The sequence below is a fragment of the Oncorhynchus keta genome, chromosome 27, assembly GCF_023373465.1.
Source record: "Oncorhynchus keta strain PuntledgeMale-10-30-2019 chromosome 27, Oket_V2, whole genome shotgun sequence".
NCBI classification, from domain to species: Eukaryota; Metazoa; Chordata; class Actinopteri; order Salmoniformes; family Salmonidae; genus Oncorhynchus; species Oncorhynchus keta.
In genome coordinates, this window is record NC_068447.1 from 48,071,327 (window position 1) to 48,097,826 (window position 26,500).

The 26,500-nt window shown below is 42.1% G+C and overlaps 1 protein-coding gene across 4 annotated transcripts; it reads right to left on the bottom strand.

Moving 5' to 3' along the window:
- LOC118360229 (glucocorticoid modulatory element-binding protein 2-like) lies at positions 1–25,780 on the bottom strand. Of its 4 annotated transcripts, none has more exons than XM_035739515.2 (10): positions 25,614–25,780; positions 15,150–15,223; positions 14,794–14,977; positions 9,568–9,692; positions 9,187–9,290; positions 8,587–8,744; positions 8,431–8,475; positions 7,706–7,843; positions 3,633–3,755; positions 1–3,451 (listed from the first exon to the last, which is right to left on the bottom strand). In XM_035739515.2, coding segments are annotated over exons 3-10 (1,320 nt in total). In that variant the 5' UTR covers positions 14,795–14,977; positions 15,150–15,223; positions 25,614–25,780; the 3' UTR covers positions 1–2,825. The 4 variants fall into 4 exon arrangements, with proteins under 4 accessions (XP_035595408.1, XP_035595404.1, XP_035595406.1 ...); XM_035739511.2 differs by having other exon boundaries at positions 8,431–8,505; XM_035739513.2 differs by lacking the exon at positions 14,794–14,977 and having other exon boundaries at positions 8,431–8,505.
- Between the last annotated feature and the right edge of the window lie 720 nt (positions 25,781–26,500).

A 26,500-nucleotide genomic window follows, 5' to 3' on the forward strand; every position in this document is an offset into this window, starting at 1 on the left:
TTTGTATGCAGCTTTATTAACGGTTTATGTTTTACATTCTTTGCAAACTGATGTGTGACAAGTATTAAATGCCAAAATAACATGCAAAAACAGGCAACACTTTTTTTCCCTAAACCCTGAATGGTCGGTCGCCACTGGCTACAATAGAAAAAAATCCCCCCCAAAATGTAATCCAATGGACATCTTGCCATTCACCTTGTAGTGCCAAAGGTGACCAAACACGTAAATACACACATCTTTGGGCACCGCCAACAACCTGTGACCCTAAACGTCTTTAAGTGTCAAAGTTGATCATCTCATTTGATACATTATTATTTTATTTTTTTTAGACTTGTGGTTCTGAGACAACTGCAATATTTCAACAAACGAGAAGAACACAAACATCAGCAAAAACATGGCCTTACAGGCCTGCAGCATAGCGAACGGAGGATGATGAGGACCTTTTGGTCTTTTCATTTATAATCGATGTTCAACAAAAACGTTTCTTAAAATCAATCACCCAACTAAATGGAATGCTGATGAGTGAAATTGGCACTAGCACCATCTTGTGGACGAGTGTGGACGAGTAGCCCTACATTGCCAAGAGGACAGCGTGGCGCATTGGACATTGGAGTACCAATGCAGATAGGCTCGTGGTGCATTTCAGCATCATGGAGAGCGCCTTTCATTGCATTCACAATCATGAGTCAGCTCGAATGATTCACATTGAATAAACTGTTGTAGTCTTTGAAGTTCAGCGATTTGATTCTTGAAATTGGCATTACGATCAAAATGTTTTGAACTTTGAACATAAAGTTCCCATCACGAAAGGGAAAATCAAACTCAACATTGAACGGTTATTCACGGTTGATGGCATCTGATTTGCTCTATGCACCCAAAACCAAGTGCAACGCACCTGTCGGCAGTCACTGGCCAAAGATGAGTATCTGGATAACTTCTGTAGCTCAGTTGGTAGAGCATGGCGCTTGTAACGCCAGGGTAGTGGGTTCGATCCCCGGGACCACCCATACGTAGAATGTATGCACACATGACTGTAAGTCGCTTTGGATAAAAGCGTCTGCTAAATGGCATATATTATTTATATTATAACAAGAAAACAAATGTAAAATATACTGTTTCCGTAAAATTCATATAGGTTCATAACTTTTGTGAAACAGCAAAGTTGAAAAATATGGCAAGTAGAAATCACAACTGGATGGTCTTCAGAGATAGATGGGAGGGGTTGAGGGGAGCTGAAGGATGGGACTAAAAATAAACAAAAGATAACTATTGTAAATCCTAAACTGGGTGGTTCGAGCACTGAATGCTGATTGGTTGACAGCAGTGGTATATCAAGACCGTATACCACAGGTATGACAAAACATTTAATTTTACAGCTAAAATTACATGAAGGTACCTCAGGGGTTTGTGATATGGCCAGTATACAGCCTGTATCCGGGCACTCAGTGTTTTGTTGTGCGTAAGAACAGCCCTTAGACATGGTATATTGGCCATATACCACTCCTCCTCGGGCCGTATTGCTTAAATATACTGCGTCCGTAAAATATAGCATGTCAGCTTGGACATGTATAAGCTGGAAGTTGAAGCCTAGGTGTTGTTGTCCATTAGTTTACTCCAATTAGTGGAGGTAGGGTTAGGGGAAAATAATAAAGGAATATCTGGAGAAGCAAAATAAACCCTTCAGCACTCCCTACCGGCATGTTCTGATATCAAGGTGTGGGGCTAGTAGCATATTAGAGACAGGTCTGAAAACATGCATAGTAAACATTGGCTATTGTAACAGACCGATGCAGTACAATAACAGCTTTCAGAGCGTGTAACAAGCATGAGTAAGTTTAAATAGAAAACCTGTGTAAAAACAGGGCCATATACAAACTTAAGCTTACCTACAGTATTTCATTGCAGCGCAACCAGACGGAGAGTTTAACAGTCATGTAGCCTAGCTTGTATGCTTGCCCATCAAGCGAGGGCCATGATCATGCGGACTCACTGTTCAAGGTTGCATTTTGATTTGCCCTTTCATGAGCCATGTCATTTAAGTTAATGAGAAGACTGAAATTCACAACTCAACGCCTTTTCTGCTCAGAAGAAATGTTACACAAAGCTATTAAAAGTTGATTTCATGGTGAATTGAACAACTGGTTTAGAAATAAAAACAAATGCCAAATACTTCAAGTTTTCCAGTAATGGCTAGATTTAAGAATTTATACAATTCATTTACAGAGTACACTGACAAGTATTTGTTCAAAAATATGAACTATATAATAAAATGCATTGTAATATTGAACAAAAAGTTATATACAGTTATTAAATGTTGAAAAGGAAAAACATTCTGTTGAAAGATTGTAGAATTTACATTTTTAGCACAATGTAAAGAGATAATGTGAACATGGCACCTACACCCCAGTGAAAATGGACACCTGAGAAGAACTAAGATCGTGGCTTTTGAGCAGAGTCGGCATCTACTTGCATGGTTATAAAAATATACACTTATGAATTCCAAACTCAATTCTGCACAGACATTTTCACCTACACACACACACACACACACACACACACACACACACACACACACACACACACACACACACACACACACACACACACACACACACACACACACACACACACACACACACACACACACAGGTGTGCTTTGAGTAAAATGAGCAGTGCATGTAGTTATACATTTTAAGTAATCTTTACTGATATGGGTCCTTCATAGTTCCACACCACTAGACCTAGGCACTGGTTCCAGTACTTGCACTCCAAACCAGTGAAGAGTCCCCGACGTGTTTTTAACACTACAGGAGGAATACATCTCTCTAACTCTCCACCGTCTCCTTCGCCTCCTGCTCCTCAGTCTCTGGTGCCACACCCTCCTGCACATGAACTTCCACCCGTCTCCCCAATGCTGTGACCACTGCTGCCGTGTTCTGCAGTGCGTTGTTACCCATAGGTACTGCCATCATGGTAGTGGTGCCCTGGGCCGTGCCCCCAGCCAGGCCCTGTAGCTGGGTGCTCAACGCGGCAGGCAGCGTGATCAGCTGATAGCCTGAGCTGACCATCTTGACGAAGGCTGATGGTGCGGGTGCACCCTCCTGAACGGCGGCGGCCGTGGAGAGTACAGTCAGATTGGAAGCATCTGGCCCCAGCTCGCCCGTGGGGGAGGTCAGCACCGTGTAGGTCTGCTGGCCGGCACCGGCTCCCCCTATCGAGAGCACTTTGCACCCAGCAGGCAGGCCTGCCAGCTGGGTGAGGGGCAGGGTGATCTGGGTGGGGGCACTGGACATAACGGCAGGGCCCGAGACAGCGCGGGTGAGGCGTGGGCATTTGGGCGTGGACGACACGGCCACGGGAGTTAGGGTCATGAGGACGTTGTTGAGGTGTTGGGATTTGCTCTTTAACTCCTTGGCACGTTTCCTGTGCTCGTCACACTGCTGCTCCAGAGCTACGGCAAAAGACGGGCCAAACTTAATACACAACGCAAAACAGTAACATTTCACATTATTTGCAAAAGGAGCTGCTTCTAAGCCAGCTGCAACGAAAATAGTGACATCTAGGAAATCCTCATAACACAAAGGGCTCAAAGGCAAAATAATGAAGAATGTTATTGTGAGAATTTAACTCACCGACAAGACTGCGTGAATACTGCTCCCTATGTCGGTCCATCTGGCTCTTGTGACTGGCTAGCACCTTCTTAACCAAGTCGAGCATGCCGAAGTTCTGCACTATATTGTTCAGCAGCACAGCATCTGCGAAGACATAGTCCAACACAGAGGGTAGGAGCATGAAAAGTCAGGGATTGAAGTGAGAATGGCATTAGGACAGCAGAAAAACAGATCCCACATGACTATATTCAACGAATGGGGGAAACATTTCTGAACAAAGTCCTTATTTAAGTTTGAATTTTTGTTTCAGCACATAACATACAAGCAGAACCATCTTTGTTTATTTTGTCTTAGTATAAGACCCTCCCAGGTGTTAAAACAAAAATCCCATGACTGAAACTTAAGGTCAATTGCAGATCAATTATCTGCGGGGCCAAGTTAACCCATCCTTTCATGTAAAAAAAAAATGAAGGTAATGACCATCAAATCATGCTTTAAGTGACTTGTTAGGGCTCGGGTCCTTTTATCAGAATTTCCGCCTGACTGAAGTGCCCAAAGTAAATTGCCTGTTACTCATTGTCTTTGGCGGTGCCCAAAGATGTGCGGCTGGCTTCCGGGTTAAGTGAGCACTGTGTCAAGAAGCAGTATGGCTTGACAGGGCCGTGTTTCGGATGACACATGGCTCTGGAGAAAAAAGGGGTAAAAGTACCAAAAACTAAAAAGAAAAATACATATGTAGAAACAAGGATGATCAATGGAAACAGGATGCCCCTGAGCTCAATTTCATGTCTCATAGCAAAGGGTCTGAATACTTATGTCAATAAAGTCATGTTTTTTTAAACAATTTTTATACATTTGCAAACATAAAAAAAAGGTTTTAATTTTATCATTATGAGGTATTGTATAGAAAAATCATCCATTTTAGAATAAGGCTGTAGCTTAAAATGTGGAAAAAGTAAAGGGGTCTGAATACTTTCCGAATGCACTGTATACACAAAAGTATGTGGATACCCCTTCAAATGTGGCCAGTGGAATGTTGTCCCATTCCTCTTCAAATGGCTGTGTGAAGTTGCTGGATATTGGCGGGAACTGGAACACGCTGTCGTACATGTCGATGCAGAGCATCCCAAACATACTCAATGAGTGACATGTCTGGTGAGTATGCAGGTCATGGAACAACGGACATTTTCTGCTTCCCAGAATTGTGTACGGATCCTTGCGCCATGCATTATCAAGCCGAAACATGAGGTGATGGCGGTGGATGAATGGCATGACAATGAGCCTCAGGATCTCGTCACGTTATCAGAAAACGTCTCGCCCACACGGCACCATCGACACAGTCTGCCATCTGCCTGCTACAGTTGAAACCAGGATTCATCTGACGTGCCAGTGGCCATAGAAGGTGAGCATTTGCCTATTGAAGTCAGTTATGACACCAAACTGCAGTCAGTTCAAGACCCTGACAGTTTGTGCAGAAATTCTTTGGTTATGCAAACCCGTGTTCTGCGGTTTTGAGGCTGGTTGGACTTACTGCTAAAGTCTCTAATACAATGTTGGAGGTGGCTTATGGTTGAGAAATTAACATTCCATTATCTGGCAACATCTCTGGTGGACATTCCTGTAGTCAGCGTGCAATTGGCATACTCCCTCAACTTGAGACATCTGACATTGTGTTGACAAAACTGCACATTTGAGAGTGGCCTATTTTTTTGGGTCTCTAGCACAAGGTGCACCTGTGTAATGGTCATGCTGTTGAACCTTTCTGGGAAGGGAGTTCCGCTAGCGGAACACCTGGCCTACAGACAGTGAAATTGCAGGGCGCCAAATTCAAACAGAAATGTCATGATTAAAATTCCTCAAACATACAAGTATTATACACCATTTTAAAGATAAACCTCTTGTTAATCCAACCACGGTGTCCGATTTCAAAAAGGCTTTACGGCAAAAGCACACCATGCGATTATGTTAGGACAGCGCCTAGCCACAAAAAAACAGCCAAGGGGAGGTGTCACAAAAGTCAGAAATAGCATTAAAATGAATCCTTTGATCTTCATCTGGTGGCACTCACAGGACTTCATGTTACACAATAAATGTTTGTTTTGTTCGATAAAGTTAATCTTTATGTCCAAAAACCTCATTTTTGTTTGCGCATTTAGTTCAATAATCCATATACACAAAGCGCGGGCACAACATCCAGACAAAAAGTAAAACAAGTTCCATTAAAGTTAGTAGAAACATGTCAAACAATGTCTGTAATCTTTAGGATCTTTATCATAAATATTCAATATTATTTAAACCGGACAACAGCGTTGACAATAGAAAAGAAAGAACCAACAACGCGCGACAAACAACTCAAGCCACTTACGCTGAGTGGACTTATTCTCTCCCCTTTCACAATAGAAGCCTGAAACAACTTCTAAAGACTGTTGACATCTACTGGAAGCCTTAGGAAGTGCAATCTGACCCCACAGACACTGGATATTGGATAGGCATTCCCTTAAACTACAAACCTCAGAATTTCCACTTCCTGGTTGGATATTTCTCAGGTTTTCACCTGCCATATGAGTTCTGTTATACTCACAGACATTATTTTAACAGTTTTATAAATGTTTAGTGTTTTTAAAATCCAAATCTACTAATTATATGCATATCCTAGCTTCTGGGCCTGAGTAACAGCCAGTTTACTCTGGGCACGCTTTTCATCCAAACTTCCCAATGCTGCCCCTTATCCCAAACAGGTTTTAAACAGCTTCTTCATATGCCACACCTGTCAGGTGGATCAATTATCTGACAAAGGGGAAATGCTCACTAACAGGTTGTTTCCAAGATGGTGTAGCAGTCGGACGTGTGTTTTTGTCTTAATACTCTCCTGCAACCCGCCCCACCCAATGTGGTACGGATCTGCTATTTTTATACTTTAGAACCAGGACCCCCTTCAGAAGCTAGCCAGCTAACAAGCTAGTAATAATTTATCCACTGCTAGCGGTCCTCACCGTTAACTCAGACATCAGCCAGCCTCAACCCAGTCAATTCCTGCCAGTCTGCACAGCGCGATATCAGCCCAGAGCATATCGGACTGCTTTTTCTCTACAACATCTCCGGATTCCTACCGCAAGCTCTGAACCTTTACACCGGATCATCACAGCTAGCTAGCTGCTATCCAAGTGGCTACTCCTGGCTAACATCTCTGTCCTGAAGCAAGCACCAGTTAGCCTGGAGCTAGCCTGAAGCTAGGCCCATCTCCCAGCTAACCAAAGAGGTCCACCAGACAATTATTGGGCTACAATACTTATTTTGCCAATTGGCCTGGACCCTGGATCACGACTGGTCTGCCGACGTAACCATCCGAGGTGGTCTCAACAGGCTCTTCCATTGCGATGTCGCCGGATGCCCATCTGCTAGCCCCGGCCCACTAGCTGTCTGAATCGCCATGTCTACAGCTCGCCTAGCGTAGCAGTGACTACGGAATTGGCTCCCTGAATCATCTAGTGCTACTCATTGGACCCTATGATCACTCGGCTACACATGCCTCTCCCTAATATCAATATGCGCACCAGCTGTTTTTGACAAAACGACACATACCCCCACCCCTCGTCTTACCAGAGGTAGCGTCTCTGTTCTGCCGGTGCATGGAAAATCCCGCGAGCTCCACATTGTCCGTATCTTCGTTCAGCCACGTCTCGGTGAAACATAAGATGTTACAGTTTTTAATGTCCCGTTGGTAGGATAATCTTAAATCGTAGGTCATCAATTTTATTTTCCAATGATTGCACGATAGTCTTTTCTTCACGTAAAAGGCATGGATCTGGGACTATTCCAGTGAAAGCAGGATGTCGGACTCGATAAAGGAAAAGGTTTCTTCCAGTCCGCAGTGAGTAATCGCTGTCCAGAAATGATTTTCGGTCATAAGAGACAGTAGCAGCAACATTATGTCCACAATAAGTAAAAAAATAAGTTATACAAAACGCAAAAATAAAATAAAAAAATAGCACAATTGGTTGGGAGAATGTAAAACATCAGCCATGTTCTTCAGCGCCATCTTATATTATACATACACACACACAGATAATTTAATTGAGAGAAGCTCCACTGACCATTGACCTGCAGGGGAGGCTCGGTGATGCGCTCCTGCATTCCCTTTAGCACCTCCTGAATCTCCTTCTGGAAGTCCTCCACCACTTCCTCCAGCAACCCAGCCTCCTTCAGACCCCTCCAAAAGGTCACAGAATCCTCTGAAACAAAGCAAGGGCAGGAATTTGACGAACTGACTTGTTGGAAAGGTGGCATCCTATGACGGTGCCACGTTGAATGTCACTGAGCTCTTCAGTTAGGCCATTCTACTGCCAATGTTTGTCTATGGAGATTGCATGGCAGTGTGCTAAATTTTATACACCTGTCAGCAACAACTGTGGCTGAACTAGCCAAATCCACTAATCCGAAGGGGTATCCACATACTTCTGTGTATGTATGTATGTATGTATGTATGTATGTATGTATGTATGTATGTATGTATGTATGCATGCATGACCCATATATAGGTTGACAAGTTGAATTAGGTGGGCTAGCTGTGGAATAGTTCAAATACATGGAACGTCTGCAGGTGCCCAAAGAGATTTGAAAACCTCTACAGTAAAAAGAGATTGATTAAGAGAATAAGTGTACATCATGATCAATTATAACTGTCAACAGATCTACGTGCACTGTCATGTGACTGGAAAAGCAGTGGGGCCATTACGCGATTGAGTGTCTGATTATTGAACGTTGAACGTCTAAAGTAATCTAGCCTAATTTCTAAGCAAAGTGGTCAGTTGAAACTCACCTCCTATGGCCGTGACCCATTCCGTGGTGTTGTGTGATGATACCTCTGTTGGAAACATGGCGGGTGATCCGTTCACTAGAATGACATCATGGTAAGCTTTGAACACCTCAAATGTTACACAATCCTTTCCAAAGACTAGGATGTGAGAGTGTTTACCGTCAGATAAGGAAGGAGTGACAGGAACATATTCGGTGGCCTGCTGGCTGCTGAGTGACACTCTGGTCCCCACCAGGTCAATCTTAGTACTGCGGCAGGTGTTGGAGCACACCTTGGAGTGCTGGTAGAAATCCAACTCGCCTGAGTCCATGATTTTCCTATGGGGAATTATATCATACCATTAACCAGCTGCCAGACAGCATCAGAGAAAGTCTTATCTCCCGACAAAGTGCAGTTCATTAGGGCATGCAATGGAAAACTATTTAAAACATTTTGCAACTGAAAGCAAAAATAAGCATTTCTTATTCAGTCCAGATAGACCCTTCCCTGTTTCAGCCCATTTGAAAGCCCATTTGAAACATGACCCAGGCCTTACTAAACTTGTGCCATGGAAGCACCCTTCGTTTATTTTATGTTACAGTGCCATCGTGTGGCACATTTCAGAACTACAAAATTATTGATAATCCATTTTGCAGACTGACAGTGTGAACTTAGTGTGAACTTAGAGAACTCTACTTAATTCTTGCATGGAGAACCATACGGTTCACATTGTAAATTCTTTGTGAAAATCCAAGTTTGCATCCCTTCGAAGCCACTGACCTGATCATAGTGCCGTTCACGCGAATGGCTCTCTTCCAGTCCTTCAATGTAGATTTCCCAGCCAGATAGACAAATTCCTTGGGACTGATGAGATGCTCATTGAACTGGAACAGAGATTGACCCCGATGATGTCGGTCTTATTCATGAGTGCACATCGTAGCAAAATGGTGTGTAAAAGAAAACAAGTGCTTCTTATTGGACAAGTTCAAGTTTTTTTTCTTTGTTTAGGGCCAAATGAACATGACCTGGTACCTCCATGGTTCCTCTCTTTGTGCGCATATCATGGTGATAATAAACCTCAAAATTATTATTCTATAGGACTGTGAAAGACTGAGTTGAACTCGGCTAAAATGGCTAAAAAGTGGGTTAAATCAGACATACTTGGACACATTTGATGTTGATGCCAGGGCAAACAAACTTCTTCCAGACCAGGGTGCCCTTCACATCCCCACAAGTGATTGGGTAGACCAAATCAGCTTCCACATCCATCTCCTCTGACAGCTTCACTGTTCAGACAGAGAGGCAGATTACAAACCAGCATTTAATTCATTTGATCATTTAAGACATGCACACAGCCACTTTACAAAAACAAAGTGATGGTTTAGGGAAGTAGAATGGCGCCGGAGGGGATGGCTGACGTTTTACAACTGTGCTATTTTGTTAGTTTTTTTGCAACTTATTTTGTACATAAATGTTGCTGCTACCATCTCTTATGACCGAAAATAACTTCTGAATATCAGAACAGGGATTACGCCCCTCGAACTGGAAGAAACTTTTTCCATTAACGAGTCCGACATGAAGGATATACTGCTTTCTCGGGAACAGGCCCAAATCCACATAATTTGCATGAAAAAAAAAAAGACGGGGGAAAAAGAGGGCGGAAGTCAGGCTGCCTTCTCAGAAATTGTAGGCGAGCGAGTAAACCCTCACTGCCTTCCGTTCTATTGGCCAACATGCAATCATTGGAAAATAAAATCAATGACCTAAAATCAAGATTATCCTAAAAACGGTACATAATATCTTGTTTTTCACATTGTCATGGCTGAACGATGACACATAATATAGAGCTGGCAGAATTTTCCATGCACCAGCAAGACAGAGAAGCTACGTTTGGTAAGACGAGGGGTGGGGGTGTGTGTCTTTTTGTCAATCACAGCTGGTGTGCGATTGTAACGGATGTGAAATGGCTAGCTTAGTTAGCGGTGTGCGCTAAATAGCGTTTCAATCGGTTACGTCACTTGCTCTGAGACCTTGAAGTAGTAGTTCCCCTTGCTCTGCAAGGGCCGCGGCTTTTGTGGAGCGATGGGTAACGATGCTTCGTGGGTGACTGTTGTTGATGTGTGCAGAAGGTCCCTGGTTCGCGCCCGTGTATGGACGAGGGGACGGTTTAAAATTATACTGTTACATTGATGCTGTTGACCCGGATTACTGGTTGCTGCGGAAAAAGGATGAAGGTCAAAAGGGGGGTGAGTGTAACGGATGTGAAACGGCTAGCTTAGTTAGCGGTGTGCGCTAAATAGCGTTTCAATCGGTTACGTCACTTGCTCTGAGACCTTGAAGTAGTAGTTCCCCTTGCTCTGCAAGAACTTTTGTGTAGCGATGCTTAGAGGGTGACTGTTGTTGTTGTGTGCAGAAGGTCCCTGGTTCGCGCCCAGGTATGGGCGAGGGGACGGACGTAAAGTTATTCTGTTACACGATGTCTAATATTAAAGAAGTCTCTAGGTATTGCTCAGCTGAGGTAGAGTAATTATGATAGGCTATATTATTCGTGACTGTCTATTTACCACAGAAGAAGACTATGCTGGTACTAAGACACCACTCAACCAACTGTATAAGGCTATAAGCAAACAAGAAAATGCACATCCAGAAACAGCGTTCCTAGTGGCCAGGGAGTTTAATGCAGGCAAACAAATCCATTTGACCTACATTTCTACCAGCATGTCACATTTCTAACCAGAGGATCACCTTTACTCCACACACAGAGATGCATAAAAAGCTCTCCCCTGCCCTCAAATTGGGCAAATCTGACCATAATTCTATCCTCCTGATTCTTGCCTACAAGCAAAAACTAAAACAGGAAGTACCAGTGACTTGCTCAATAAAGAAGTGGTCAGATGACATGGGTGCTTCGCTACAAGACTGTTTTGCTAGCACAGTCTGGAATATGTTCCGGGATTCATCTAATGCCATTGAGGAGTATACCACCTCAGACACCGGCTTCATCAATAGGTGCATCAACGACTTCCTCCCCACAGTGAGCGTACGTACATATCCCAACCAGAAGCAGTGGATTACAGGCAACATCCGCATCGAGGTAAAGGCTAGAGCTGCCGCGTTCAAGGAGCGGGAGACTAATCCGGACGCTTATAAGAAATCCTGCTATGCCCTCAGATGAACCATCAAACAAGCAAAGTGACAATACAGTATTAAGATTGAAACCTACTACACCAGCTCTGACGCTCGTCGGATGCGGCATGGCTTAAACTGTTACGGACTACAAAGGGAAACCCAGACGCTTCCCTGACCGATTCTGTAATACCTCCATGTTTCAAGGAGACCACAATAGTTCCTTTGCCCAAGAAAGCAAAAGCAACCTGCCTAAATGTTTACCGCCCCGTAGCACTCACGGTAGCCATGAAGTGCTTTGAAAGGCCTCACATCAACAGCATCCTCCCGGACACCCTAGACCCACTCCAATTCGCATACCGCCCCAACAGATGTCACAATCTCAATCACACTCCACACTGCCCTTTCTCACCTGGACAAAAGGAACACCTATGTGGGAATGCTGGGGCGGCAGGTAGCCTAGTGGTTAGAGCGTTGTACTAGTAACTGAAATGTTGCAAAATCGAATCCCCGAGCTGACAAGGTAAAAATCTTTCATTGAGACATAGGGAGGAGGTCAGAGACCTGGCAGTGTAGTGCCAGGACAACAACCTCTCCCTTAATGTGAGCAAGACAAAGGAGCTTATCGTGGACAACAGGAAAAGGCGGGCCAAACAGGCCCCCATTAACATCGACGGGGCTGTAGTGGAGCGGGTCGAGAGTCTCAAGTAGAGGTCGACCGATGGCATGGCTGATTAATTGGGGACGATTTCAAGTTCAGAACAATCGGTAATCAGCATTTTTGGACGCCAATTACATTGCATTCTATGAGATGAGGAACCTACGTGGCAGGCTGATCACCTGTTACGCGAGTGTAGCAAGGAGCCAAGGTAAACTTATAAAAAAACAATCAATCTTCACATAATCACTAGTTAACTACACATAGTTGATGATATTACTAGGTTAACTAGCTTGTCCTGCATTGCATATAATCAATGCGGTGCCTTATCGAATCACAGCCTACTTCGTCAAACGTGCTTTTTTCATGAATGCGCCTTTGTTAAATTACCCAATCGTTGCACGAATATACCTAACCATAAACATCAATGCCTTTCTTAAAATCAATACACAGGACTATATATTTTTCGAAACCTTCATATTTAGTTCAAAGAAATTAATGTTAGCAGGCAATATTAATTAGGGAAATTGTGTCACTTCTCTTGCGTTCATTGCACGCAGAGTCAGGGTATATGCAACAGTTTGGGCAGCCTGGCTCGTTGCGAACTAATTTGCCAGAATTTTATATAATTATGACAAAACATTGAAGGTTGTGCAATGTAACAGCAATATTTAGACTTAGGGTTGCCACCCGTTCGATAAAATAAGGAAAGGTTCCATATGTCACCAAGAATAAATGTTTTGTTTTCAATATATGATAGTTTCCAGATTTGGTCATATTAATGACCAAAGACTCGTATTTCTGTGTTTATTATATTCTAATTAAGTCTATGATTTGATATAGCAGTCTGACTGAGCAGCTCGTAAGCATTTATTCAAACTTTACTGTGTTTGCCAGCAGCTCTTAGCTATGCTTGATCACAGTACTGTTTGACTTCAAGCCTATCAACTCCTGGGATTAGGCTGGCAATACTAAAGTGCCTATTAGAACATCCAATAGTCAAAAGGTATATGAAATACAAAATGGTATAGAGAGAAATAGTTGACACATCATAATTCCTATAATAACTGCAACCTAATATTTCTTAACTGTGAATATTGAACCACCAGCTTTCATATGTTCTGAACAAGGAACTTAAACGTTAGCTTTTTCACATGGCACATATTGCACTTTCCTCTCCAACACTGTTTTTGAATTATTTCAACCAAATTGAACATGTTTCATTATTTATTTGAGACTAAATATATTTTGTGTATTATATTAAGTTAAAAGAAGTGTTCATTGTTCATTCAGTATTGTTGTAATATATATATATAAAAATCTGCTGATTAAAACTGTTTTTTTTTGGGGTCCTCCAAGAATCAGTATCGGCGTTGAAAAATCATAAAATCGGTCGCTCTCTAGATTCAAGTTCCTTGGTGTCCACATCACCAACAAACTAACATGGTCCAAACACACCAAGACAGTTGTGAAGAGGGCACGACAACACCTTTTCCCCCTTGGGAGACTGAAAAGATTTGTCATGGGTCCCCAGATCGTCAAAAAGTTCTACAGCTGCACCATCGAGAGCATCCTGACCGGTTGCATCACCGCCTGGTATTAGCAACTGCTCAGCATCTGACCATAAGGTGCTACAGAGGGTAGTGCGTACGGCCCAGTACATCACTGGGGCCAAGCTTCCTGTCATCCAGGACCTATATACTAGGTGGTGTCAGAGGAAAGCCCCCAAAAATTGTCATTGACACCAGTCACCCAAGTCAGACTGTTTTCTCTGCTACTGCATGGCAAGTGGTACTGGAGCACCAAGTCTAGGACCAAAAGGCTCCCTAACAGCTTCTACCCCCAAGCCAAAAGGCTGCTGATCAATTAAATCAAATGGCAACTGAACTATTTACATTGATCACCCCCCCCATTTGTTTTTACACCGCTGCTACTCGCTGTTTATTATCTATGCATAGTCACTTCACCCCTATCTACATGTACATATTACCTTGACTAAGCTGTACCCCTGCACATTTACTCGGTACCAGTACCCCTGTATATAGCCTTGTTGTTATTTTATTTCTTTACTGGTAAATATTTTCTTAACTCTTTCTTGAACTGCACTGTTGGTTAAGGGCTTGTAAGTAAGCATTTCACGGTAAGGTCGACACGTTGTATTCGGCGCATGTGACAAATAAAGTTTGATTTGAATTTGATTGTTAGTTTGATAGGCCTGCCTCGAGGGACAATGAATAAGTTCGAGAAATTTGTACAGCAGAACTAGCTGTGCCCTTTGGTACAGGGGATATTATTTATTATAAATGCAATATGAATACCGCTAGAGAAGTTTCCAAACAGTCGGTCACAAACATCACAGAGTTATGTTTAGATTCATCATCAAGCTCATGGCAGTGACAATGTCCTGATCAGCATATAACTTCACACTTTACCTTAGGCTCCTAAGGACCTTACATGTTCTGTTTAGAAACTAATTGTCTCTGGCAGCCAAAAACTCCATCTAAACATGAATTGATTCTCATATTGTGGTACGGTTCTAGAACAAAGCCACATATGCTTTCATATCACATCAAAATGATTTAAAATGCTAAATACACACTTACTGTACACTGTTTTAACACAGTTGCAGCCGAGTGGTTGAGTGACAACACATTTGTGGTGTCAGTCTTCGGTTCACAAACAGGTGTTTGGAGACACATATAGCTAATTAGCACAGGTAGTCGACTGTCTTTCATTTGTTTTCCGTAAACAAGCGCTGCAACATGGAACTAGGGCAGTGTGGGAACCCTATAAAAAAAGGTGTCGTAATAAAACCTTTTATTGATTGTTGCAGATATGGAGGATATGTTCCTTCGGTTTCCAAAACCGTACCGCAAGTGATGAGTGTTAATGTTTAGAGCAAGTGTCGGGGATCTAAACAAACCTCCCCGGCCAGAAGATATGAATGGGTTAACTTTACCTAGGACTGCCTCCTTTGTCACAGTGATGGTGGCGTCGGTTTCTGACTCCACGCTTCCATCTGTAAGTTCCTCCCTGAATAGATAGAGAAACTCCAATAAGCCATAGACAAAGCTCAGTGAGTGTTAAAATCAAAGACAATATGCAGCAACCCAGATGAGAGGGGACAGATACTATCAAGCGTACCACTACCAAAGACTAGACTATGTCCATCTTTGGTTGTGGTACGATCGATTACAAACCTACTACCACCACTAGGGTTGACCTTTTGAATAGATGTAACCTGATGAGGAACAACTCATCAAAAAGTCTTATGTAACATAAGGCCAGTGGCGGCTGCTAAGAGGACGGCTCATAACGGCTGGAACAGAGCGAACGGAGTATCAAACACATGAAAAGAAATATGTATTTGATACAATTCCACTCATTCCGTTCCAGACATTACCATGAGCCCGTCCTCTCCAATTAAGGTGCCACAAACATCCTGTGGCATAGGGCTAAGGGGTATCACTGACTCAAAGTGACTGAGGTTTGTGTGTATGGTAAACACACAATTAACTCACTGTTTTAGGCTTTAATACTTCCCTGATTGGTCTGGAGAAGCGGTCATGGGACTTTAATCTCAATGTGTCTGTACCACCACTCACCCTGCCTGGGTCAGCTCTGTAGCCACCAGCACAGTCTTCACCACCTCTTCAGCCGAAACAGACACAGTTCTGTGCTAATGATGAAATTTGACATTCCAGAGTACATCTCCCTTCAATGTCTTTTAGGCTGGTTTAGCTTGCATGATATATGGGGTGGGCTATTATTAGTAATTGAAAGAAATGTACTAGGTATCTTCACTATGGCTACCACCAACTGGCCTTTCAGGGGTGAATGATCATACTTCTGCCTAGGCCACCATTTGGCAATGTAAACTAGTTAGTAGGGACGTAACAATTCACGTCGGTCCCTGGTTCAAATGTTTAAGATATGAGTGCATCAGTCTGCAGTCCCCGAACAGATCTAAAATGTAGCATGCGTCGGTCAGAAAAATCACCAGTTCACAAAATAATTCTCATATTAGGCTCTTTTAACCATCCAAAAATACCTAGTCTTTTGTGACAACTGATGCATTCTCTCCTTCAGCGTCGAACTGAGCATGTAACTGTGCTGACAGTCATTGATCAATAAGTCATTTTGCATTCCAAACAATCCCAAGCAATATCAGTTGCCTAGTTAAACTGTGTACTGTACAACAAGAGGTAGGCCGTGCGTCCCCCTTGAGCATTCAAAATGTTTGTCAAATGTATTGCGCAATATTAGGCTTTATTAGTTGAGTGACAACCAATGCAATTTGTTAGGCTATTATCAAATGCACTGTTAAGTGTTTTAGCAGAATAAAGTATCCTAAGCATCCTTCTGATTGAGACTTAGTTTAGTTTTGCTTTAAACCATAACGATGGGCAACTTTGATGGGGGTGGGGGAACAAAAAAATCTGAACTCAATATGAGGGGCTGCAGTTGCTCACAAGTCTGATATCTGAGTGAGACCGACTAACAAAAATGGTGGCCCCCCGGCCTGTATTCGGCCATGATAACAAGCTTATATAGCTGGCCACTAAACTAACTTAGCAATAAATAATCAAATGTTGCTGACATGGGCTAATTGAGAGAAAGGGAGAAACTGCTAATGCACAATGTCATGACGTTGGCCTGGGGGTAGGTTTATGACAGTCATAAATATCTCTCCCCCTTTTTCCTCTACCCTACTGATGTGACATTTGAAAATCCCTTGGTTAACATAGAGATTCTGGGAAATTCAGACGGTGGGGGGAAAATTAACCATATTTTGGTAATCCGACCAGTTGAACATATGAGTTGGTACTTAATGAATAGGATGTCAGTTTGGTTGTCATCTGAGACATTCTCATCAATGATAGGATGACAAACTCTACAGTGGAAAGTGTACACATTATGGTTATCAGATTCACATGGAATTGTAGTGTAATTTAAAATGTTTGAATATAAAATTGGTGAAAAGATGAAATGTAATTTTAGCTTCCAAATGAGAGATTTGGGTTTTCATAAGGTTAGGGCTCTGCTCAATCAGTGACCCGCCCCTGTGAAGAGACATGGGCAATAAAACTATGAAACACACCCTTCTCTCCCTCCACGATATAAAAGCCTTGACGAAAATGTAACCTCCTTTTCCGGTTACATTAGGATGACGATCCGATGTCAGAAGGGTTCAGATAATAACTACAGAGTGAAGCCAACCTCAGCGTGAGCTTTGGTTGCGAATGGTATGAACTTTGAACTCTTATTCGCTACAGAAGTGATACCGCCTAGCCGTTGAGTTAGCAGCGGCCACTGTAAACGTGGGCTAGGAGAGGACAGACAGAGTATCCTGCCTACCACACAACGACGACACTACAACGTTTCCTGTTCACCACCAGAGACACTCTTCAAAGGATGGAAGAACTCTTGGGCAACTCGGCCTTCCATCTACCACCAACCTATTGAAGCGCAGCTCAGAGTAAATATTCATTGCATTTTCCTTTTCCAAATGGGCAGTAATTTAGAATGCATAAGATACTGTATTTATGATAGAGACATCGCTTCTCCCTTTGTTCTTCAGTCTTTCCGCTCTTTCACTTAAGGGGGGTTGGGTTTTTCTTTGTGTAACCAGGTGTCATATATGTTCCGTCCACTAGGGACATTTTCCTTTATGACGTCATTTGTAATCAAGGTATGATTCATTCTGTGTGATTAATTCAGTATTTAGTAAATAAATAATTAAACCCAATTATGTATTGCTCAATTTAACTTGTTAGCCAGGTTTCGTGAAGATAACCAATAATTTACAACTTTCAGATGAGACTGAAATAAGGTGACAATTATAATATTGACTGCTATTGATGTAAAATATTACTAGGTCTTTAAGAGTTTATTCGGAAGATAACAGCTCTATAAATATTATTTCGTGGTGCCCTGACTTTCTAAGTAATTACATTTACATGATTAGCTCAATCAGTTAATATTAATTACAGAGAAAGGATTTTATAGAATAGCATGTCATATCACTTAATCCGGCATAGCCAAAGACACGACAACAACCCAATTTTGAATTTGCGTATTTTACCTTTCTAACTCGCAACAGTAAGTTAAGACTCTGACTGAGTTCCTAAATAAATCAATACATTTGTGGAAATTTATCCGAGGGCTTTCAAAAAGGGGGACCATTTGCCCGTCCCTGCTTTAAACAATCAGTGTATATGTTATTTTTTCTATATACAGGGTAAAGTTGATCATTTCATAACGAGGGCAGCAATCACTTCTGCTAGCACGGTGAAAGCAAGAGAAAAGTTCACTCCGTAAAAACTTCCAAACGGTCTAAACCAAGGGGGTCAAACTCAGTTTGACCAGGGCCTAGTGTCTGCTGGTTTTATTTTCTTCCTTTCTTCCTTTCAACTAGACAACCAGGGAAGTTTCTTACTTAACATTGGCCTTAATTCATCAAGTTCAAGCGAGTGAAAACCCGCCGGCACTCGGCCCTTCGTGGAACGAGATTGACACATGGTCTAAACCATTTGATTTTGAGACTGGATGGGATGAAATCGAAGGTTGTGCTACACACACAAAATATAAAAGTGCAACAATTTCAAAGATTTTACTGAGTTACAGTTCATATAAGGAAATCAGTTAACTGAAATAAATAAATTAGGCCCTAATCTACGGTTTTCACGTGACTGGGAATACAGATACTTTAAAATTATTATTACATTTATTTTATATATATATAAATATAAATGTAAATAAATAAATATTAATTAATAAATAAATGGGCCTCAGGAACTCGTCACGGTATCTTTCTGTGCATTCAAAATTGCCATCAATAAAATACAATTGTGTTGATTGTCCGTAGCTTACGACTTCCCATACTATAACCAAACCGCCAATGGAGCACTGTTTACAACGTTGACATCAGCAAACTGCTCGCCCACACGACGCCATACACATGATCTGCGGTTGTGAGGCCAGTTGGACATACTGCCAAATTCTCTAAAATGACATTGGAGGCAGCTTATGGTAGAGAAATGAACAGTCAATTCTGGCAACAGCTCTGGACCTTCCTGCAGTAAGCATGCAAATTGCACAGTTGCACAAAGCTTGAGAAATCTGCAGCAGTGTGTAACAAAATTGCACATTTTAGAGCTCTCAGGTGAAGAAATGCTCACTAACAGGATTCACATTTCTGCACAAAATTAGAGAAATAAGCTTTTTCTGCATATGGAACATTTTTTGGGATCTGTTATTTCAGCTCATTAAATATGGGACCAAAACTTTAAATTATAAACGCAAAATGTTTGTTCCGTGTATATTCACTGGCTACGTCAAAGCTCATTTTTGAAGATAAATATTGACACATTGCTAGCTCAAAAACACTGAATCTGCAAAACATTGCAAATTAATTAGTGGCTCAGCTCAGGTGTTCATCAGAGGTTCCCAAAAACGTTTGGCCCTCAATAGGCCTGGGCCGTATACCATAAACCGATACTGATGCACGGACCAGTTTAGGATTTTACTTGACCTTTTATAAAATGGTATTTGAATGTTTCATTTTTTAATGTGATGAATGTGTCCATTTTTATAGTTGACTTCGCTACCTGAGTCATCCCCCTCCGCTCTCGCTATATGCCGCTTTCCACACAGAACTAGCCCCGCCCCGTCACTCAAGGAGCGCATTTGTTGTTCCATTTGTTGTTCCTCCTCGTGTTCAGTCTCTGCAGCACGTCTTTTCTTATGTTGGCCCTAAATCTTGTTAGCCGCTAATGCTAATCACTAGCTAGCTAATAAATTGACTAAATCAGAGCAAACGTAAATAGCTATACAGCCTAAGGCTATTTCAGTGATGGTATAGACCTACCACTGCATGTTTTATGTGCAACAGTATCTTCTAAATCAAAAGAATAGGCAAAGCAAGAATATGTTAGCTGCATGAAGTAGCTAAGAGAAACCATCCAATGTAGCCAAAGATGATAGGTCCCTCTAGGAAACATTTGTCGACACTTTGGTTCCTACCCTGTCACAATAACTCCTCCCTGGCACTGTATTCAAAGAGCCCACTATTATACTTCAGAATTAGAATAATCATTCTATTTCCATGATTCCAACAGTCCACCCAAGTGAACACAATCACTACATTATGGTTAAAAATAAGGCCTAGATTGTTTGCTCATATTGTACAGCCCTGTGTGGCAGTGTGGAAAATAGCTGTTCAAAAAAATAAAGTATAGGGCCTCCCGGGTGGCACAGTGGTTAAGGGCGCTGTACTGCAGCGCCAGCTGTGCCATCAGAGACTGGGTTCGCGCCCAGGCTCTGTCGTAACTCGCCGTGACCGGGAGGTCTGTGGGGCGACGCACAATTGGCCTAACGTCGTTTGGGTTAGGGAGGGCTTGGCCGGTAGGGATGTCCTTTTCTCATGGCGCACCAGCGACTCCTGTGGCGGGACCTGTTTCCTCCGGTGTTTCCTCCGACACATTGGTGCGACTGGCTTCTGGGTTGGATGCGCGCTGTGTTAAGCAGTGCGGCTTGGTTGGTTTGTGTATCGGAGGACGCATGACTTTCAACCTTCGTCTCTCCCGAGCCCGTACAGGAGTTGTAGCGATGAGACAAGATAGTAGCTATTAAAAACAATTGGATACCACGAAATTGGGGAGAAAAAAATTAAATAAAAAATAATAAAGTATAGGAAACAAAGAAATTGATAAATGCTGAAGGTTATTTAAAGAATCAGAATGGAAATCACCTAGAATGTATGTCACGCACTACTCAAAGCGTAGTTAAAACTTGTATTATTCAAAAACATAAAATACCGGATTCATTTATTTGAAATACCCTAGCCCACGACCCAATTTTGATATCTGAACATTCTCACGTCCCCAACCATTATTTAAGATCCAATATTTACTTTTCTTTGGGGCCATGGCAGTCAATTGAAAAACATCCTAACAGTATGTCTCTTATGACAGTTTAGTCTGACATAATGCATCATAACTCACCACCACTAATGAGACGGCTGTGCTCGATGCATGCCGCGTCGGAGATTCTCAAAGTTAGGGGGCCTGGTTGACAGTGCGCAGCTCATCTCTGCCGTCACATTCAACCTGGATTGATATTTGTTTTTAAATGCAGACGAGAGCACAGAGTGCTTTCAAGACAACTGGGCACACTGACAATTACGAGGCCAAATCATGACATCTGATCTTAAGGTTGGAAAGTCAGAGCTCTAGAAAGAGGCTCAAGTTCCCGGGTTGGAATTCCGAGTTGGATGACAGTTCAAAACTTGTCCCCCCCCAGTCGGAGCTTGATTTTCCCAGTTGAACGTGGCATTAATCATCAGAGGGAGACGGTGGGGTATTCCCTTTGTGGCAGGAACCAAAACTCCTCTGTAGTGACCCATGAATGCATTCGGTCACATGACAGCTCAATCAGCTGTATGATTTGACTTACTGGCATGTCAACTGGGCCAGGATCACAGTCAAACAGAAATAATTACTTATTCTGAATCCACTAATACAGTCACTCACCTGTAGAATGTTTTTGTATTTAACCTGCATGCTTGCATTCAGTTTCCCCAAATATGTATAGTACCAACCAAAAGTTGACTCACCTACTCATTCAAGGGTTTCTTTAAAAACAGCCAAGTGTTCAGCATGTGGGAACTCCTTCAAGACTGTCGGAAAAGCATTCCACTATCATTGTTGAAAAACAAACGATAGTGGGACTAAGCGCAAACCAGATGGGATGACATTTTGCTGCAGAATGCTGTGGTTGCCATGCTGGTTGTGCCTTGAATTCGAAATAAATCAATGACAGTGTCACCCCCACACCATCACACCACCTCCTCCATGCTTCACGGTGGCAACCACACATGCGGAGATCATCCATTCACCTACTCTGCATCTCACAAAGAAACAGCTTTTGGAAGAAAAAAATACAACACAAATACGACACATTTCCACCGGTCTAATGTTCATTGCACGTGTTTCTTGGCCCAAGCAAGTCTCTTCTTATTATTGGTGTCCTTCAATAGTGGTTTCTTTACAGCAATTCGACCATGATGGCCTGATTCACACAGTCTCCTCTGAACAGTTGATGTCTGTTACTTGTACTCTGAAGAATTAATTTGAAATACAATCTAAGGTGCAGTTAATGGCCAATTTCTGACACTGTAACGGTTATCATATCGCTTGATGTTTTTTGCAACTGCACTTGTAGAAACTTTCAAAGTTCTTGGAATTTTGCCCTAATGTGGACTTTGTCTTTTACCAAATTGGTCTATCTTCTGTAAACCATCCCTACCTTGTCACAACACAACTGATTGGCTCAAAACGCATTAAAGAAAGAAATTCCACAAATTAACAAGGCACACCTGTTAATTGAAATGCATTCCAGGTGACACCTCATGAAGCTGGTTGAGAGAATGCCAAGAGTGTGCAAAGCAGTCAAGGCAAAGGGTGGCTACTTTGAAGAATCTCAAATATAAAAATACATTTGAATTAGTTTAACACTTTTTTGGTTACTACATGATTCAATGTGTTATTTCATAGTTGTCTTCACTATTATTCTACAATGGAGAAAATAGTAAAACATAAGAAAAACCCTTGAATAAGTAGGTGTCCAAACTTGACTGGTATATACACTGCTCAAAAAAAAGAAAGGGAACACTAAAATAACACATGCTAGATCTGAATGAATGAAATATTCTTATTAAATACTTTTTTCTTTACATAGTTGAATGTGCTGACAACAAAATCACACAAAAATCTTCAATGGAAATCAAATTTATCAACCCATGGAGGTCTGGATTTGGAGTCACACTCAAAATTAAAGTGGAAAACCACACTACAGGCTGATCCAACTTTGATGTAATGTCCTTAAAACAAGTCAAAATGAGGCTCAGTAGTGTGTGTGGCCTCCACGTGCCTGTATGACCTCCCTACAACGCTTGGGCATGCTCCTGATGAGGTGGTGGATGGTCTCCTGAGGGATCTACTCCCAGACCTGGACTAAAGCATCCGCCAACTCCTGGACAGTCTGTGGTGCAATGTGGCGTTGGTGGATGGAGCGAGACATGATGTCCCAGATATGCTCAATTGGATTCAGGTCTGGGGAACGGACGGGCCAGTCCATAGCATCAATGCCTTCCTCTTGCAGGAACTGCTGACACACTCCAGCCACATGAGGTCTAGCATTGTCTTGCATTAGGAGGAACCTGACCAAGGCCCTTCTCCCCAGATTGCCCAGGCGGCCAGCTCTAGGAAGTCTTGGTGGTTCCAAACTTCTGATGGAGGCCACTGTGTTCTTGAGGATCTTCAATGTTGCAGACATTTTTTGGTACCCTTCTCCAGATCTGTGCCTCGACACAATTCTGTCTCTGAGCTCTACGGGCAACTCCTTCGACCTCAAGGCTTGGTTTTTGCTCTGACATATAAGGTCCCGCAGTTGACAGTGTGTGTCTTTCCAAATCATGTCCAATCAATTGAATTTACCACAGGTGGACTCCAATCAAGTTGTAGAAATATCTCAGGGATCATCAATGGGTCTGAATACTTCTGTAAATAAGGTATTCATTTTTTATATTTAATACATTTGCAAAAATGTCCTAAATAACTATTATGGGGTAGTGTGTGTATATTGATAAGGCCATTTTATTTAAATCTGTTTAAAAAAAAAACTCTGACCAGACCGCACGCCAGACACCTGCCATTGTGCGCATGTTTATTTTGTCCCCCCACACCAGACGCAATCAGGACAAGCAGTTTGAAATATCAAAACAAACTCTGAACCAACTATAAACATTTTGGGACAGGTCAAAAACCATTCAACATTTATGGCAATTTATATAGATAGACATTTATTTTACTACGCTCGCACACTCAACGTGTGCAGTCCGGTCAACATGTACGGCTGTAACGTAAAAAAATGTGGAAAAAGGGAAGGGGTGTGAATACTATCTGAATGCACTGTAGACACACACACAAAAGTATGTGGACACCGCTTCAAATTAGCAGATTTGGCTATTTCAGCCACACCCATTGCTGACAGGTGTAAAAAACTAAACAAAACACAAACATTGGCAGTAGAATGGCCCATACTGAAGAGCTCAGTGACTATCAACGTGGCACTGTCATAGGATGTCACTTAACACTACAGCATACAATGACATTCTAGACAATTCTGTGCTTCCAACTTTTTGGGGGAGGCCCTTTCCTGTTTCAGCAAGACAATGCCCTCGTGGACATAGCAAGGTCCATAGAGAAATTATTGGTCGAGATCTGTGTGGAAGAACTTGACTGGATTGCACTGAGCCCTGACCTCAACCACAATGCGTCACCGGAGGCAAACTAACTGCCCTCCATGACACCTACAGGACCCAACGTCACAGGAAGGCCAAAAGGATCATCAAGGACAACAACCACCCGAGCCACTGCCTGTTCCCTCCGCTATCACCCAGAACGCGAGGTCAGTACAGGTGCATCAAAGCTGGGACCGAGAGACTGAAAAACAGCTTCTATCTTAAGGCCATCAGACTGCAAAACAGCAATCACCAACTCAAGAGGCTGCTGCCTACATTGAGGACCAATCATTGTCCACTTTAATAAACAGGTCACTAGTCACTTGAAACAATGACACTTTAAATAATATTTACATATCTTACATTACTCATATGTATATACTGTATTTTATACAGCCATCGCTCATCCATATATGTACATATTCTCATTCACCCATTAGTATTTGTGTATTAGGTAGTTGTTGGATTACTTGTTGGATATTACTGCACTGCCGTAACTAGAAGCACAAACATTTCGCTACACTCGCATTACCATCTGCTAACAATGTGTATGTGACATAACATTTGATGAAACTTGAATTGGCTGAGCCAGAATCGTCTTGAAAAGGGAAATATGCACATGCCTACTAAGTAGTTAGGGATGCATATTATGTAGAGGGCTTGACCAACAAACTAAGACATTTGGAATCAACGCTATTGAACTAACTAGATGTTACATATAACGTTAGTTCTTCTCATTGCAGTTTTTGTGCTGTAGCTACAACATTATTCATGGTATAAGAAGCTAGTTGGGTGGCTAAGTTTATCATGTCAAGCCAGACCCAAACAAGGCATAGAGATACTTGTTGTACTATGGCTATGGCGCTCTAGCTGGATAGTTCACTAAATTAGCGGATCCATACACTGACATTTCATTTTAAACTGAGCTTCACAGTTAACGCACAGCGAGCCAAAGCCAGCGATCTACGCCGTGGGGATTAAATAACGTAGCACGTTACGACGGCCCGCGCGAAGCGTCCAGTGTTTACGTTCTGCTGCGTCGTGAGGAGCAGTTGCTTGCTTAACAACAGAGGCACACATATGCCTGTTTTATAGTACTGTAAACCTTTCTCGTCTTACCTTTTTCGGAAATGGCTGCCGTTGTAGTGGTCAAGAATAACGCTAACGTTGTTCAAAGTTCACGAGCGTAGGTTATGGCGCAGTGGATGGTTACGTGAGCCAGATGTTTCACCGAATGTATAAAGTTGAAGCATCCGGTTGACGGTTCCACTCACCCCCAAATATGGTAAGGAGAGGAAGCCCAGTGTCCGGCAGTTAGAGAAGAAGGCGCGAGATTGAACTGGGCTGACGAACGTTCTGCTGATTTTCTTATTGAAGAAATGTCCGATCTGAATAAATGTTGTTGTTCCCAAATCTAAAATATGTTACGAACAGAGTGCATTATGTTCTGTATACGTGACCCTTTGCCAAAGAAAAAAAATGGCGTTGTTTACAAGAAGTGGACGAGCGAATTGAGATATGTCACACGTGCACTTCACGGTAGTGATGGGCATTCCGGATTTTTTCAGTGAGCAGGCTCATTTGGCTCAGCTCTCCAAAAACAGCCTGCTCTTTTGGCTCCCAAACGGCTCTTTAAAAAAAACATGTTTAGTATTTTTTCAAATCAAACAGTTTGCGATAGTTTGACTATGATTGGTGTTAAAACAATTATAATTAAATTATTAAATGAAATCATACTCTACCTTAACCACAATGTATTTAAAAATGCATTTGTCTATTATGCATAATAATGCTATTAAACATTTGCATTTAAAGTATAACTTTGCATTTAAAGTGCATATAAATCCAGCGATTCAAAATGAATACAATCTGAACAGCATAATAGATTATTGCACCATATCAAAGAAAAATAAATAACAATTTGCAAAACTGCAGCTTCCACACAAATTGAAATAAATGTAAAAAAGAAGGATGCTATTACACTTTTTTATTTTTGTTATTTCACC

What these genes read in the sequence shown, in the direction of transcription:
- LOC118360229 (XM_035739511.2), bottom strand. An exon ending in TCAACATCAAATGTGTCCAA is followed by an intron (nt 9,291 to 9,567) that starts GTATGTCTGATT and finishes TCTCTGTTCCAG; the next exon opens with TTCAATGAGCATCTCATCAG. An exon ending in ATGGGTCACGGCCATAGGAG is followed by an intron (nt 7,844 to 8,430) that starts GTGAGTTTCAAC and finishes GCTTTGTTTCAG; the next exon opens with AGGATTCTGTGACCTTTTGG.